The 13263-nt window shown below is 39.6% G+C and overlaps 1 protein-coding gene across 2 annotated transcripts in view; it reads left to right on the forward strand.

Moving 5' to 3' along the window:
- pola1 (polymerase (DNA directed), alpha 1) overlaps positions 1 to 13263 on the forward strand; it is a 62343-nt gene that overhangs the window by 32459 nt on the left and 16621 nt on the right. For both annotated transcript variants that reach the window (XM_084102182.1, XM_084102181.1), the window contains exon 35: positions 12716 to 12832. In XM_084102182.1, the coding sequence (XP_083958308.1) occupies positions 12716 to 12832 (117 nt within the window). The remainder of the gene's footprint in view (positions 1 to 12715; positions 12833 to 13263) is intronic.

Genomic DNA, 13263 nt, shown 5'->3' on the forward strand with positions numbered 1-13263 from the left:
ATGACCCAAGTTGTTTTTTGTTTTTTTAATGACCAAATGTGATATTTAGAATATTTTTTTTAATGCATTTTAACAGTAATAATTACATTATCACTAACCTATGACGTAAGTTTAAAAAATAATAGTAGTATTATTATTAATAATAGCATTCCTTATTAATATTAACAAGTAATAATATTAATATTTTTAATGACCAATTATGATATTCAGGATCATTTTTCTATGTTTTCTAATTATCTACGTTAATACTAGACTACATCATAAAAAATACAAATTATTTAAGTGGATAATGTTAATAATAATATTATTGTCTTTTGATATTAATCTATAATTAGAATAAATAATTACCAGCATATTTAATATTTTTCTTCAAAAATGCATTACAAAATTAAAGGAAAAATAAATATACTCAGTCCAGCTGACTTCCTAGAAATTTCACAATAAATTAATAATATTTAAAGAACCTGAATTATTCACAACTAAATAAAAATACATAAATAAAGGTCAGAACAAACAAAACAATATATGTATAGATGTGCATACATGTATAATGACAAAAAACAAATAGATTACAGTACAGTCTAGTGGCAACTTTGCATAATGACAGTGTTTAATTTACAACAATAATCTATGATTATATCTATTATATTAGTGTTTCTCAATTTTTGTTCAAATGTTCAAATAAACCAACTTTTCCAAAAACCATGCAGCAACTAGTTTATTTATTTTTTTGACAGGCGAATAGCTTGACGTGGAGTCATCTTCGATTGGTCTAACGTCTATGTTAACGTGTCTAGAGTCAAACAAAAGTTGTTTGCATATGCTTTTGCAGTAGCTCTGTGTTCATTTGTCTAGTGTGTCTCCCTTGTAAAACATGTTTTATACAGTAAAATCACAGGTACGCATTATCAAGTTCCTTGTCTGAGAGGTTTCATTTTCTATCTTAATTATAGTAGTTGAGTACTTATTTGAGTTGATCTGAAATGTTCTGATGGCAGTAATATGTGCTACATTCACATTTGACCACCTGGGCTCTCCATGAGCATCTTACAGGGGTTAATTTGAGCTCACCTTCCTCATGCTGTTTGTCTTTTATTGAAGCGTTTTTTTCGCTCCTGAGCGTTGCTCCAAAACAGCAACTGCCCCCTCCCGTTGCTTCACAAATGGGTTTAATTTTGTATGCGCTCTCAGTGTCTTCGCGGCATGGCAGAAATACAGGCCCTGGCGATGTGGCAAGTGTGCAGATATTGGACCTACGTTAAGAGCACGCATACATCTGTGTATCTAATTTCCCAGCTGAGGGTTTTGATTGACAGCCATAATCACTGCACAACGCATCCAATCTGGACGAGCAAGCCAGGTTCTGGAACTCAGAGAAGTTCTGGAATGCCGGAAACTTACGAATCCGACTTGAAAGTTGTGGGGGTATATTCTCCCACAGGGCCGTGCAGAAAAATCAATTAGCAGCCTGAATGTAGCCACCTCCCTCGTTGGGACGGTGCCTGTAGGCTCTTTTGTCAGTATGTGTGAAACAGCTGCTGGTAGTGAATGCGCCCCCCTCCTTGCCCAGGCCCGGCTTCAGTGGACACAGCTCAGCCGTCCCCTCCCACACTAGGAGCAATGAAGAGGCTGATATTGTGTAATTAAGGATTCCTTTCAGCTGAGGGGAGAGCTCAAATAGAGTTGTTTGTTCGCAGAGATAGAGGGAGAAAGCCTGCCTGCATGAGGGAGGACTTGCGGCTTACATGGTTACAGATTGGAAGTCAGCGGTGTTTGTTGAGTTTCCTACGGAACACCAGCGAGGCATTAATCATGAAAGAAATCACTGCCACCCTCACCTTCAGCCCACCACCATTACCAATAAAACCACCCTTTAGAGACAAAGCAAATATGCTTTGCTCTTGTCTCCCTCCCTTCCCCCTTTCTTTGCCCCCCCCCACTTCTCTCCTTCCTTGTCATCCGTCCTGACTCCTGGCGTCTTCTGCAAAATGAGAGTGTGGCACAAAGTGGCACCCCCCGTATTTACCCCATTCTAATGTGGGTTGCCATGGCGTTTAACAAATTATTGCTATTATGTTCATCATGTGCTTCGCCCCTTGGTGACTGGCTTGGGGATGTGATGATGATGATGGTGGTGGTGGTTGTTGGGTGGGGGGGTGGTGAGTGAAAAAAAAAAAGTGATAATCCTGTTTTGAACAAAAGGTCAGATTGCTGAATAGAAAAGGCTTGATTAAAGCAGAGATGTACAAAGTGGACGCATTTGCGTCCATTCAGTCGCTCTTGGGCTCCGCAGCCACTGTGTGAATGTACAGCTGTTGATTACTGAGGCACAAAGCCTGTGAGAGGCTGTTGTCTTGGGGGCTTTTTTTGCTCCAAGCCGCCTGTAATCGCAGCAGCTTCTTTTTTGCCTAAAAGGGGCGGTTCTGGATTAAGGGCATCAGAGAGTGGTTGTGTGTGTATTCAGTGGAGCTGGTGGGTTTCTGGGTGTTTGGATGGCAAAATTCCTTCATTTAGCAGTGCCTTTTTTTTTTTATTAAACTTTGGTGTGCAACTCATCTAACATAGTTTAAGCTACAAACTTACTTAAAGTACTTAAGATTTTCACACTTAACCTGAAAAAAATCCTGAAGGTGCAAATGTGCCTTAACTAGGACCAGCAGGGCTGTATGATTTGGGGGAACTTATTTATTTATTTATTTATTTATTTACTCTCTGATAAAAAGCAAAAAAAAAAAAAAAAAACTCTTTTGTAGGGTTGCACAATTTGGCTAGTAATAATAATAGTTGAATAATAATAAAATAATAATAATAATAATAATAATAAAAAGAGCCTAAAAATGTTATCATTTTTATCATTAATATTTAATATAAAGAGCCTAAAAATGATATAATTTTTATCATTAATATTTAATATAATAGCAATATTTCTTATTTTAAAAATTGTATTATTTGACTAATATAAAATTGCCACTGGCAGGGATTTTATTTATTTTTTTTCTCTCGTATTTTTCAACCTGAAAAGTATGACCCATGTGAATTGCGTTAATCAGAGAAAAAAAATGTTGTTACTGTATGATGATTGAAATTGCAAAATGGCCTCAAACAATTACAAAATAAACTGCAAAATGTTACGTTTTCTAATACATTTATTTCATGTGAGTTAAAATAGGTATTGAAATGGTTTCTAACCAGTTGCCAGGTAACTTATTTTTTTTATAAATTTTGAAAATGCATGGTTGTGAGAATGTGGCTTGTAGGGCTGGGCGGTATGCCGGTATATATCGTTACCACGGTAGAAAATGTCAACCGTAACAGATTTTTTTATTCCGTGATACCGCGACATGTAAATATAAGTGGGCGTGGTTAACTCGCATGCATGAGACACTGAGATTTGTCAAAGAAACATGGAGAAAGCAGATCAAGAGGATCCACAAAGGAATTACGTTTTCTAAAGGGTTGTTGTTAACGTGATATTTTCGGGGAAAAGGCGCAGCAGTCAACTAGCAGTGCAGCACCCGTATACAGTTTAGAGGAGTGCACGATCGCAACGGGGAAAGCATGAAGCTTACTTGACAACAACAGTTCATATGTCAATATCGTAACGGATAGAAATAACCTTAAATGATGTATAGTTATCTGCATCTTTCTGTCTCTTTATGTATAGTTACTTTTTAAACACGAAACTCGCATTCAGCATGACACGCGAGCGGTTGCCGTGGTAATGAACAACCTGCTTGTTAAAGCAAATGTATAATCCTGTATCTGAGGCAAAATTACTAAATATGCAGCGCGAGTTTTATATATTTCTAACTCCAAACAATTGGCCACTGAAACAGCTGATAAAATCTTGCGTCGATTCAATGCGTGATTACAACTTGTCACTCAAATTAACCGATCGCATTTTACTGATGCAAAAGACGCGCACGTGCACACGCACTGAGGGAGCAGGGTGTGTCGGTGTTCACTGAGCTATGTAAAATAATGACGCAGTTACAAGGTGTGTATAATTTACACTACTTAGTCAACACTAACAGTAGCTGCTGTTCGGTTTTCATACTGCTGTTCTCCTAGTCACTTCTGAACTTGATGAACTTGACACTTCTGAACCTCTCTTGATTAAAGCTTTAGGTGACGGGTTGCCAGATATCGCAAAAATAACCAACCAAGCTAATTTATTATGAATAGAATAGTTCAATATAAAATATTCAGATATTATAAACTGATTGATGAAGTAAAGCAATAACATGAGATTGAAAAATTATTCAGAAACACTTTATTTAAAGTTGAATTGCTATGAGCTGTATTTAATATCAACCAGTTGGGGGCAGTTCATCTAAAAGTTGATGAGAGTGTTTTGTTTACTATATTTAGCTATAAAAAATAGTTTACCAAAGAAATAATTTACCAAATAAAAGAAAAAGAAAATTCAAACAAAGTGAAGTACTTTTCATTTCTAAAGTATTTGGGTTTATTTATTATACAAAGCCCTTTTTGTCGATTTTTCGAGAATAACTACATATATAAATAACTATATCGTGAAATATATCGTTACCGTGAAATAAAATTAGTCATACCGTGAAACAGAATTTTGGTCATACCGCCCACCCCTAGTGGCTTGGTGCGTTCATCAGATTGCAATGGTTATGATGTAATTATAGATTATTAATATAATTATATATAGTCTGTCGCGCTGCATGTTTCAGTAGGGCTGCACGATTAATCGTATTTTAATCGCGATAACGATATCTGCCTCTCTCGATTAATTTAAAAAAATCGTCGCGATATTTGCCCGCTCGTTTTTTATCCTGAAAACGCTTTTTTATTAGACATTTGCATTATCTTGCATTGTAAACAAGTCCCCACTAGCACTGATGTTTGTGGTTGCTAGATCTGAATATCTTAAATCTCCCAAATTACCCAAACAGAGCTTTTCTCTTACATTTTATGCCTCATGTTTTACTTAACCGGTGCAATCTGGCAACCCTGTGCGCGCTCTACACTGCAGAAAAAGCACTGATCTCCACAGCGATATTCTGTTTGCATGAAATTGTTACACAGCCAGTCTGTTTCTTCACAAGCCACTTGTGCCGTTTGTGTGACTAAATATGTTTCTAAATGAGTTTCGCTGTTCTATTTTTTGAAGTTTACGTTTTTACCAGTTTTCATGATGTGAATCAGTTGAAAACGACAGCCACTGACCGTTTTCAGTGTATCAACAAGTAGACTATTTTTCTTTGCAGTACGAATTTGCTGAGCGATCTGGATCTGTAGCCTACTTTGTCTCATTTTCAACCGAAATGTGTCGCTTAGAAGATCTAATGTGAAGGCGCATCACAAAGCGCTCATCTAACGTTAAATCATGCCATTTGTATTGACTTGCTGTCTGAGGAAGTTGTAGTTGGTTAAATGAAGTCTGATCATGATGGTTTGAAATTCATACCCGCCAAATGCGGCTAAAAAATAACTTTGGCGGGTATCGCTGTCAAATCACTGGCCAATTTGGCATGTTATTATGTTTACTGACTTTGCTGGGGAAATTCGTGTAAACCAAATCTGCGCGGATTTTGCGCAAATACTTGTGCAAAACCGTTAACTGTCTCTTCTCTTTCTCTGTAGTTTCTCAAATTAGAATAATCGTGATTAATTATCACGATTATAATTTTGAGCAAAATAATCGTGATTATCATTTTAACCATTATCGTGCAGCCCTATGTTTCAGAGTAAAGCACAGAACTGTTGATTTTTCAGATTCGATTGCATTTGGGAACACATGTGGCAACCATCTTCCCAAATTCGTAATGAAAATCGTCTATAATATCGATTAATTTATGAATTGCAATTCTATCTTCTAACGATTCAAATCGATTCATAAATTTCAAAAATCAATATTCTAAATGTTGACTGAACGATGGAACAAAGAACAGTGCAGCAGATATTTTTAACTCCAAATCGGCCACTGTTCGGAACCAGCTGATAATCACAAATTTTAATGATGGAAAAGACGCGGGCTCATGCCATGACAGGCGAAAATGAAAGGCTGAGCAGCCACGTCTTAGTCTCCAGCGGGCTTGAGTAAAATAATAATACGATTACAAGGTGTATATAATTTAAACTACTTTATTAAATAACTCCACTAACAGTAGCTACTGTTCAGTTTGCATACTGCTGCCCTCCTCCTACTCACTTCTGAACTCTTCCCTCTCTTGATTAAAGCTCTAGTGAAATAATACGTGCTGTTGCATTCTCAATATTTAGTGATTTAGCCTCAGGATACAAGATAATGTTTATTGTCTTTTACAAGCAGGTATTGTTCGTTAACAAGACAACCGTTTGCGCTTTCCGTGTGTAAAAAAAAAAAAAAAAAAAAAAACGTATCCTTGATGTAAATTTATTTGAAGTGTAATTTGATTTAGTTTGGCTCACATTCCATTATATTACATGGAGACCGCGGGGTTTATGACCTATATTGCATCCCATTTCTGCACATTGCTTGTGCAGCACACTTGCTTAACACTGACAACACAGAGCAAAGAGCTGCAGGAAGACAGGACTTAAATACACAGAGGAACAAAAGAGCGAATTAATTGGGCAACAGGTGAATGAAATAATCAATCAAGGGAACAAACTGTCCACAAAAAATCCGATTTAAATAGATCCCCCCCCCCCCCACACTTAAAATCAATCTGCAGATGACAAAGAAATTGTTCAAAACAAGTTTTAACTTTTTTTTATTAGTATTTTTTATTATCCCATTATTATATTATAATATTTTAATGATGTATATATAGGTAAAAATATAATAAATATGTAATATACTTATTATATTTAGCAAAATACTCCTATAGCAATTTTTTTAAGTCCAACTAACGTTCTATGGTCATAATTGGTTTTCCTGAGGTAAATGTAACGTCACGTGACATTGTTCTCCAGCTGTTTTATGGACCTCTTTCCGCGGTTGAAAAACACTGATCGATCGATTTTATTACATTTCGGTAAGTTGAACTGTATCTTTCAAATTAGCTATTGATCATTCGTGTTTATTTACTATTAACTAGTAGTAAAGAGTAACAGATGATCGTTTCACGTGCCGCTTGAACTGAGATCTGTCAGCGATCTGTCACGTCACATTTACAAGCGACAAAATGGTGTTTATTGTTTATTATTACAGATAAATTGTGTTAATCTGAGAGCTGAGAATTTGTTTCATATCAATAGTAACCTTCTCTGTCTTGTCTGGCGGTGTCCTGTCAGTGTCCTCTTTGCTTCGCGATTTTTCTCTGCGTGAGAAAATGGATGTGTGGCGTGAGAGCGTGTAAAAAGTGACAATTGCGTGAGTCTCAAGGTGAATTCGGGAGAGTTGGCAGCCCTGCTGATTTGGTTTGTAAATGTTTTTGGAGGGTGTGCTTGTGCTGCCGCAGTCTTCTTCATTTGCCATGTTGTTTGTGTATCTCTATGGCAAATTTTATTTTTAAACCTTTTGTGCCTTTTGTGAGGCTTAACAATAACACAGAATAGTATACGCACAATATCAGATTTGGATGGGTCTCGGTATCCGGCAAAGAATGGCAGTATCGGAGCCGATACCGAGTATCAGATCGGCGCATCCCTAGTCGTAGGAGGGAGGCGCCATGGTGGATGCCTGGAAGGAGGGACCAGGTATGCGGTCTCCTGCGACAGAGCCGATCGTGGTGGAGACCCAGACAGAGTCGAGGAGACACGGATCCAGGGTGACACCCCAGGTCTAGAGGGCTTTCGTGGAGCTGGTGGCTCTTGGGACCGAGGCAGAGGTGAGGACCCATTAGACTGCCGTGAAGCTGGAGCGACCGAGGACGACGGCTGAGCAGAACCAGGTTGACGACGGCTGAGCAGAACCAGGTTGACGACTGACCAGGGCGAAGACAGAGGGATGAGGGAGCCCAGCTGAGCTGGTGGGATGACCGACCACGGTGGAGACGAGGGATCATGGAGCCAAGGCGGAACCAACAGTTCGGAGGACCAATGTAGAATCCGGGGTTCGGTGGTTGTAGGCGGAGACAGGATCCTCAAGCCAAGATGGAGCTGGGGCCTGGAAGGCCCCAGATGGATCCACACCACCAGATGGAACAGACTGAGGATCAGCCGAGGGCCAGAGAGAAACCAGCGGTGGCAGGGCTAAAGAACTGGCTGGCTTCTGTAGATGAGGTAGGAGAGGGAGGCTGGGGAGGAACTCTGGAAAGACAGGAGACGCAAGAGACATGAAGCTGGGTGGGACCATTGGAAATGGGAGATCCAGGGGTATATACTCAATTTCCTCTAAAGAATGTCCAGAGGCCAGGCACCACTACTCTACAGCGGCGGGGTTGTGGGTAGGGCTTCCCTCCATGCCCTCGAACTCCACAAGCACCTCCTCGGGTACTGGCGTTGTTGCCGACTCGCACACCTGGTCAGATGCGTTGTTGGGCTCAGGCTCTGGGGCGTGGTACGGCTCAGTTGGGCTTGCTGACTCGTTATCTGCGGCAGGCTCAGGCTGTGTCTGCAGTGGAATCTGGCTTTAGCTCATCTGGTGGGCTGTGAAAACCATCGCAGAGCAAAGAGGACACTGACAACACGCTGACAGACAAGACAGAGCAAGTTACTTCTGTAAGTTTTATTATGAAATTCAAATAAATATCATTGATTCTCTTTGTAATTTTGACCACATTTTGATTGTTACGGTTGTCTAACGGATTGTTGTAGCGCCGCAGCTGAAGCAGCATGTGAACTGATAATCACTTCCTCTTTACTACTAGTTACAGCACGAAATAAACATGAATGAACATCCGAGGGTATATTAAAAAGAAACCGTACGTACAACTTGCTGAGATTAATCATGTCTCATGTAACTTCTTAATCAGTGTTTCAATGGCGGAATAAACAGATCATGGTCTATAGACTAGGGCTGTCAAAATTTCTCAAATTACGTTCGAATATTCCCTCTAAAAAAACATATATTCGAACATCTGGTTGCGCATTTTGTCAATGACGCGCATTACGTCAATAACAGGACAAATTAATACAAAGAGACATAACTAGTTGTATAGGTAGTTTATTTAAGTTTAAACATATTTGACAACGTATTACCTACACAAAAACAAGTAAATCAACGAATGGCCAAGACCGCAGACCTCACTCTCGCTCGCTCACTCGCACTCGCAGGCACTCTTTCTCTCTCTCACATAACGGTTTAAATGAACAACAACAATAAACAAATGTTGAGTGCTGATCAAGAGTTTTGTGCAAGCAATTTAAGGTTGCGACTCTTGTCCCAAATATAGCAGGCTTCATTCAGTGATTGAAACAAATATTATTAACATTAATTGAAGTTTTACAGTATATAGAACCGACATTGAACGCTCCGAGCGAGCTGTGCTGTGATAAACATGGAACTTTTCCTTGACATGAAACGGTAAATAATCAAATCAGTGGAAGCCTGCAGTGCATGAAACTGCTGTATCTAACCTACCTTATTCATGCAATATCTATTCAGTCAGTACAGTAGCCTCCACTTTAGTAATGTTTCTGTTTAACGTTAAATAAAATGACCTGTCCCTGACCCCTCAGGCAGCGCGCCCACTCGCAAAGCGGACAGCCGCGCCCCTGCTACCGCGGGCGTGTTTTTCCACATTCGAATATTAATTTTCACCTTCGAAATTCTGTTTTTTAAAACTATTTGAATATATATTCGAATTTAGAATATTCCTTGACAGCCCTACTATAGACCCTTTAATTAGCCTTGGCTACCCTATGTATAAATCTCTAATTCCGCCACTACCACACCACTGCCGCTCTGAGACACTGAAAACACCAGATCATGAGCTGCTCACGTGTAAAGGAACATACTGCGCTTCACTCTGAAACAAGCAGTGCATATATTTATTTAATTAAGTTGCACTAGCCATATTGCGATTTCGGTTTTATTCAGATCAAGTGTCCATCGATATGGACTGGAGCATAATAGAGACTTGGGGCTGGGCCGGTAAGCAACGCCGTAGTAATGCCCCATAATACCATAGCAATCACATGACAATGCGCTAAAAACATTTAGATGCCTTTGCAGCTGCATAGGCACACCCTGACAACCACCCTAGCAAAGTGTCATCGCACATTTTGCATCGTTTTCTTTGGAAACTGTAAAAAATCTAGTTTGCTTTCCGGCATCAGGTGTTAAAGCAGCTGCACGAGTTGCATTTCACATTCAAAATGGTTTAGAAACAACACATCTTCTTACAAACCTGACACAGAAATGAAACCTTAAGTGCTAAGCTCTGATTGTAGTCAGAGGTGAACTGAAATACTCTGGGTGAAACCGCTGTAGAAAAAGACATACAGGTATAGATGCGACGGTGGAATTGTGAAATGGAGAAAGAGAGAAAGAAAGGAGGAGAGCGAGAACGTTTTTCCGGTAGCTTGCACTGATCTGTGGGCCCCAGTCTTTGCCCAGTGTTTGGTTAAATTATGTGGAACTCATTTGACGGCTGCAGAAGTGGCTGTATTCGCAGTGTCAGGTATCGACTGGTATAATTATGCAATTATGAAGCTTTATCCTGCCTCTCTCTCTCACAGAGCGGGCTCTTAGTGTTTCAATTAGATGTTTTTTCTCTCTTTTGCTCCCTGATTTTCTTATTTTTTCCCCCCATCCTCCATTTCTTGGTTACAATGAAGATGCAAACAGAATCTGCCTATAAAATATCCTTAGAAAAAAAAGATAAATAACATATTCTTAGTAATAGAAATAAAAGATTCTTAGATTGTTCTAAGCATGCATAGGTCAGACACATGAAGGCCAGTTGTGATTTAGTGTAGCATAGGATGTACTATATATGTATATGTGTGTGTGTGTACATTTGCATACACGTATACATAATGGTCTCCACAAAATATGAAGCAACTGTTTTCAACAATGCTAATAATAAGAAATGTTTCTTGTGTGCACTGACACTGATAACACCGTTTCACCACCACAGTGTTTTTATTCTTGTGCCCAAGGAGGAGGGAAAGAATCCTTCAGAAGTCTGCATATGTGCACTCCCAATGCCACCACAAACCTTTCTGAGGTCACAAATCGGGTGAAATGGCAAAAAGTCTCCATCCTACCCTTTTCCTTCAAATCAGACCACTGTACATAAAACAAAGTCTCAAATGGCTGTCCCTGCTGAATTTTGTGTCTGAAAACAATGACATACTTTTGTGTTTTTCAGTTGGCCTGTGTGTGTTCCTGTAGACGCAGTCTTTTGCTAAGCCCATGGGAACTGAACTGTTGGTTTAGTCTTGGGCCTCCAGAAGCACAAAAGATCCGTTATGGCAAACAGAGGGGTGATAACACCGGCGCTCCCTTCAAAATGAAAGCCAAACAGCTCACATATGTTCAGATTCAATTACACACTCTGGGTTCCCCTCAGCCCCAGGGCTTACTGCTAATTACCCAAATAACATCCGCACAAAACGCCACCCAGATGAGATTAATTCAGAAATTAAAACAACCTGTTGATTCGATAATACTTTGAGGTCTGAACAGTAACCCAGGTATTCCGAGCATGGTAACCAGGTATTACCGACGACACAGATGGGATAGAGGAGATAGAGAAGACTCATCTGTAGATACAACAGGGGTGATAAGCTGTGTAGAACCATCCAGTGATGCTCATAGCTCAGAAAATGGAAGCAAATTAAACCACTTATAACTGTGTATGATGGCATTTCCTTTTTTAGTTTTCTCATCTTCCTTTGGTCCTCATCCTTTCATTCTCTTGGTTTCCATCTTTTCATTTTTTGCTCTTTTAAGTAAGGTACAAGAAAGAACGATTTTCTTGTTTACTTTTAGTTTGTTTTTCTTATTTACAAAAGTTGTCAAAGTGGAAGTTTAATGGTTTTGAAAGAATTCTCTTGTGCTCACCAAGGCTGCATTTATTTGATGAAAAATAGTAATTATGAAATATTTTATTATTTTAATATATTGTAAAATTAAATTTTTCCCTGTGATGGCAAATCTGAATTTCAGCGCCCATTACTCCAGTCTTTGGTGTCACATGATCCTTTAGAAATTATTCTAATATGTTGATTTGGTGCTTAAAAAAATAAATTCTCATTATTATCAATGCTGAAAACGTGTTGCTTAATTTTTTTGTTTATTGCAGAATTATTATTATTTTTTTCAGAATTCTGCATTTATGAGTCCTTTGTAACATTATAAATGTATTTGCTGTCATTTGATGAATTTCATGCATCCTTGGTGAATAAAAGTATTTATTTATTTCCCTCCAAAAGAAATCTTAACCTTTTGAATGGAAGAGTATATCTTATTTTAATTTTTATATGTAATATATTTTTTATTTTAGCGTATTTTACCAGACCCTATTTTCCTGTCTCTGAAGGAGGCTGAGAAAGAGGGTGATGGTGATAACAGTCTATAGTAAGGAGGTGGTGGTAATTCTTCAGGGACAGGTGCTCCTCTGATACTAGGGGTTTATTTAGTGCTCCATCATTAGCAGGGCATTACCCATATTACCCCCTGGCCCCTGCTCTAATAACAGGGGCAGGAAAGGCAGTGTTAGCGGGGGGCAGCTGCATCTGCTGCAGGCTGAGGCCTCACACTGCCCCACCACAGGCAAAAGCACCAGCGCCCCAACTCCTGGGGGCCACAGACAGTAGCTCTCTGCCAATCAGCTTTTTAAATTGTTTTCTTTCTCTCTATACACAGGGTTGGCTGCTGTGTGAGGATCAGGCCTGCCGGAACCGAACCCGCCGGCTGCCCATTGCGTTCTCGAGGTCTGGACCGATCTGTCCAGCCTGTCTCAGATCCACGCTGAGGCCTGAGGTACTGCACACACATACAGAATCAGTCATTTTGTCCAGATGGTGGTGCTGTGGAGCCTGTGAATGTTCTCCCTGCCTCTGCCCAGGCCTTTTTTCCCTGTCCGTGTAGCTTTTTCCATCCATCCCATCACCCGTATTTCTAACCATTATATATTACCTGACCCGTCTTACCCATATGACATTATGCATTTGCTTCCTGCCTCAACAAGCTACTATCCGGCCTCCAGATGGACTTGGCCTTGGACTCATTGCAAAAAGATGTGGGGTGTTTCGCTCTTACTTCATCTTGTGATCACTTCAAGAGCATCTTTGCCTGGTTCAAAGACACACTTTTGGATGTCCCTTCCAAAAATTAGTGTCTATCTTTGTCCCTGTCCATCTTCTTTATCAATTTCATCCAGTACAGACACATCTCTCCCCCCCAATTCTATC

The sequence above is a fragment of the Abramis brama genome (genome assembly GCF_963993115.1).
Source record: "Abramis brama genome assembly, chromosome: 24".
In the NCBI taxonomy this organism is placed as follows: Eukaryota; Metazoa; Chordata; class Actinopteri; order Cypriniformes; family Leuciscidae; genus Abramis; species Abramis brama.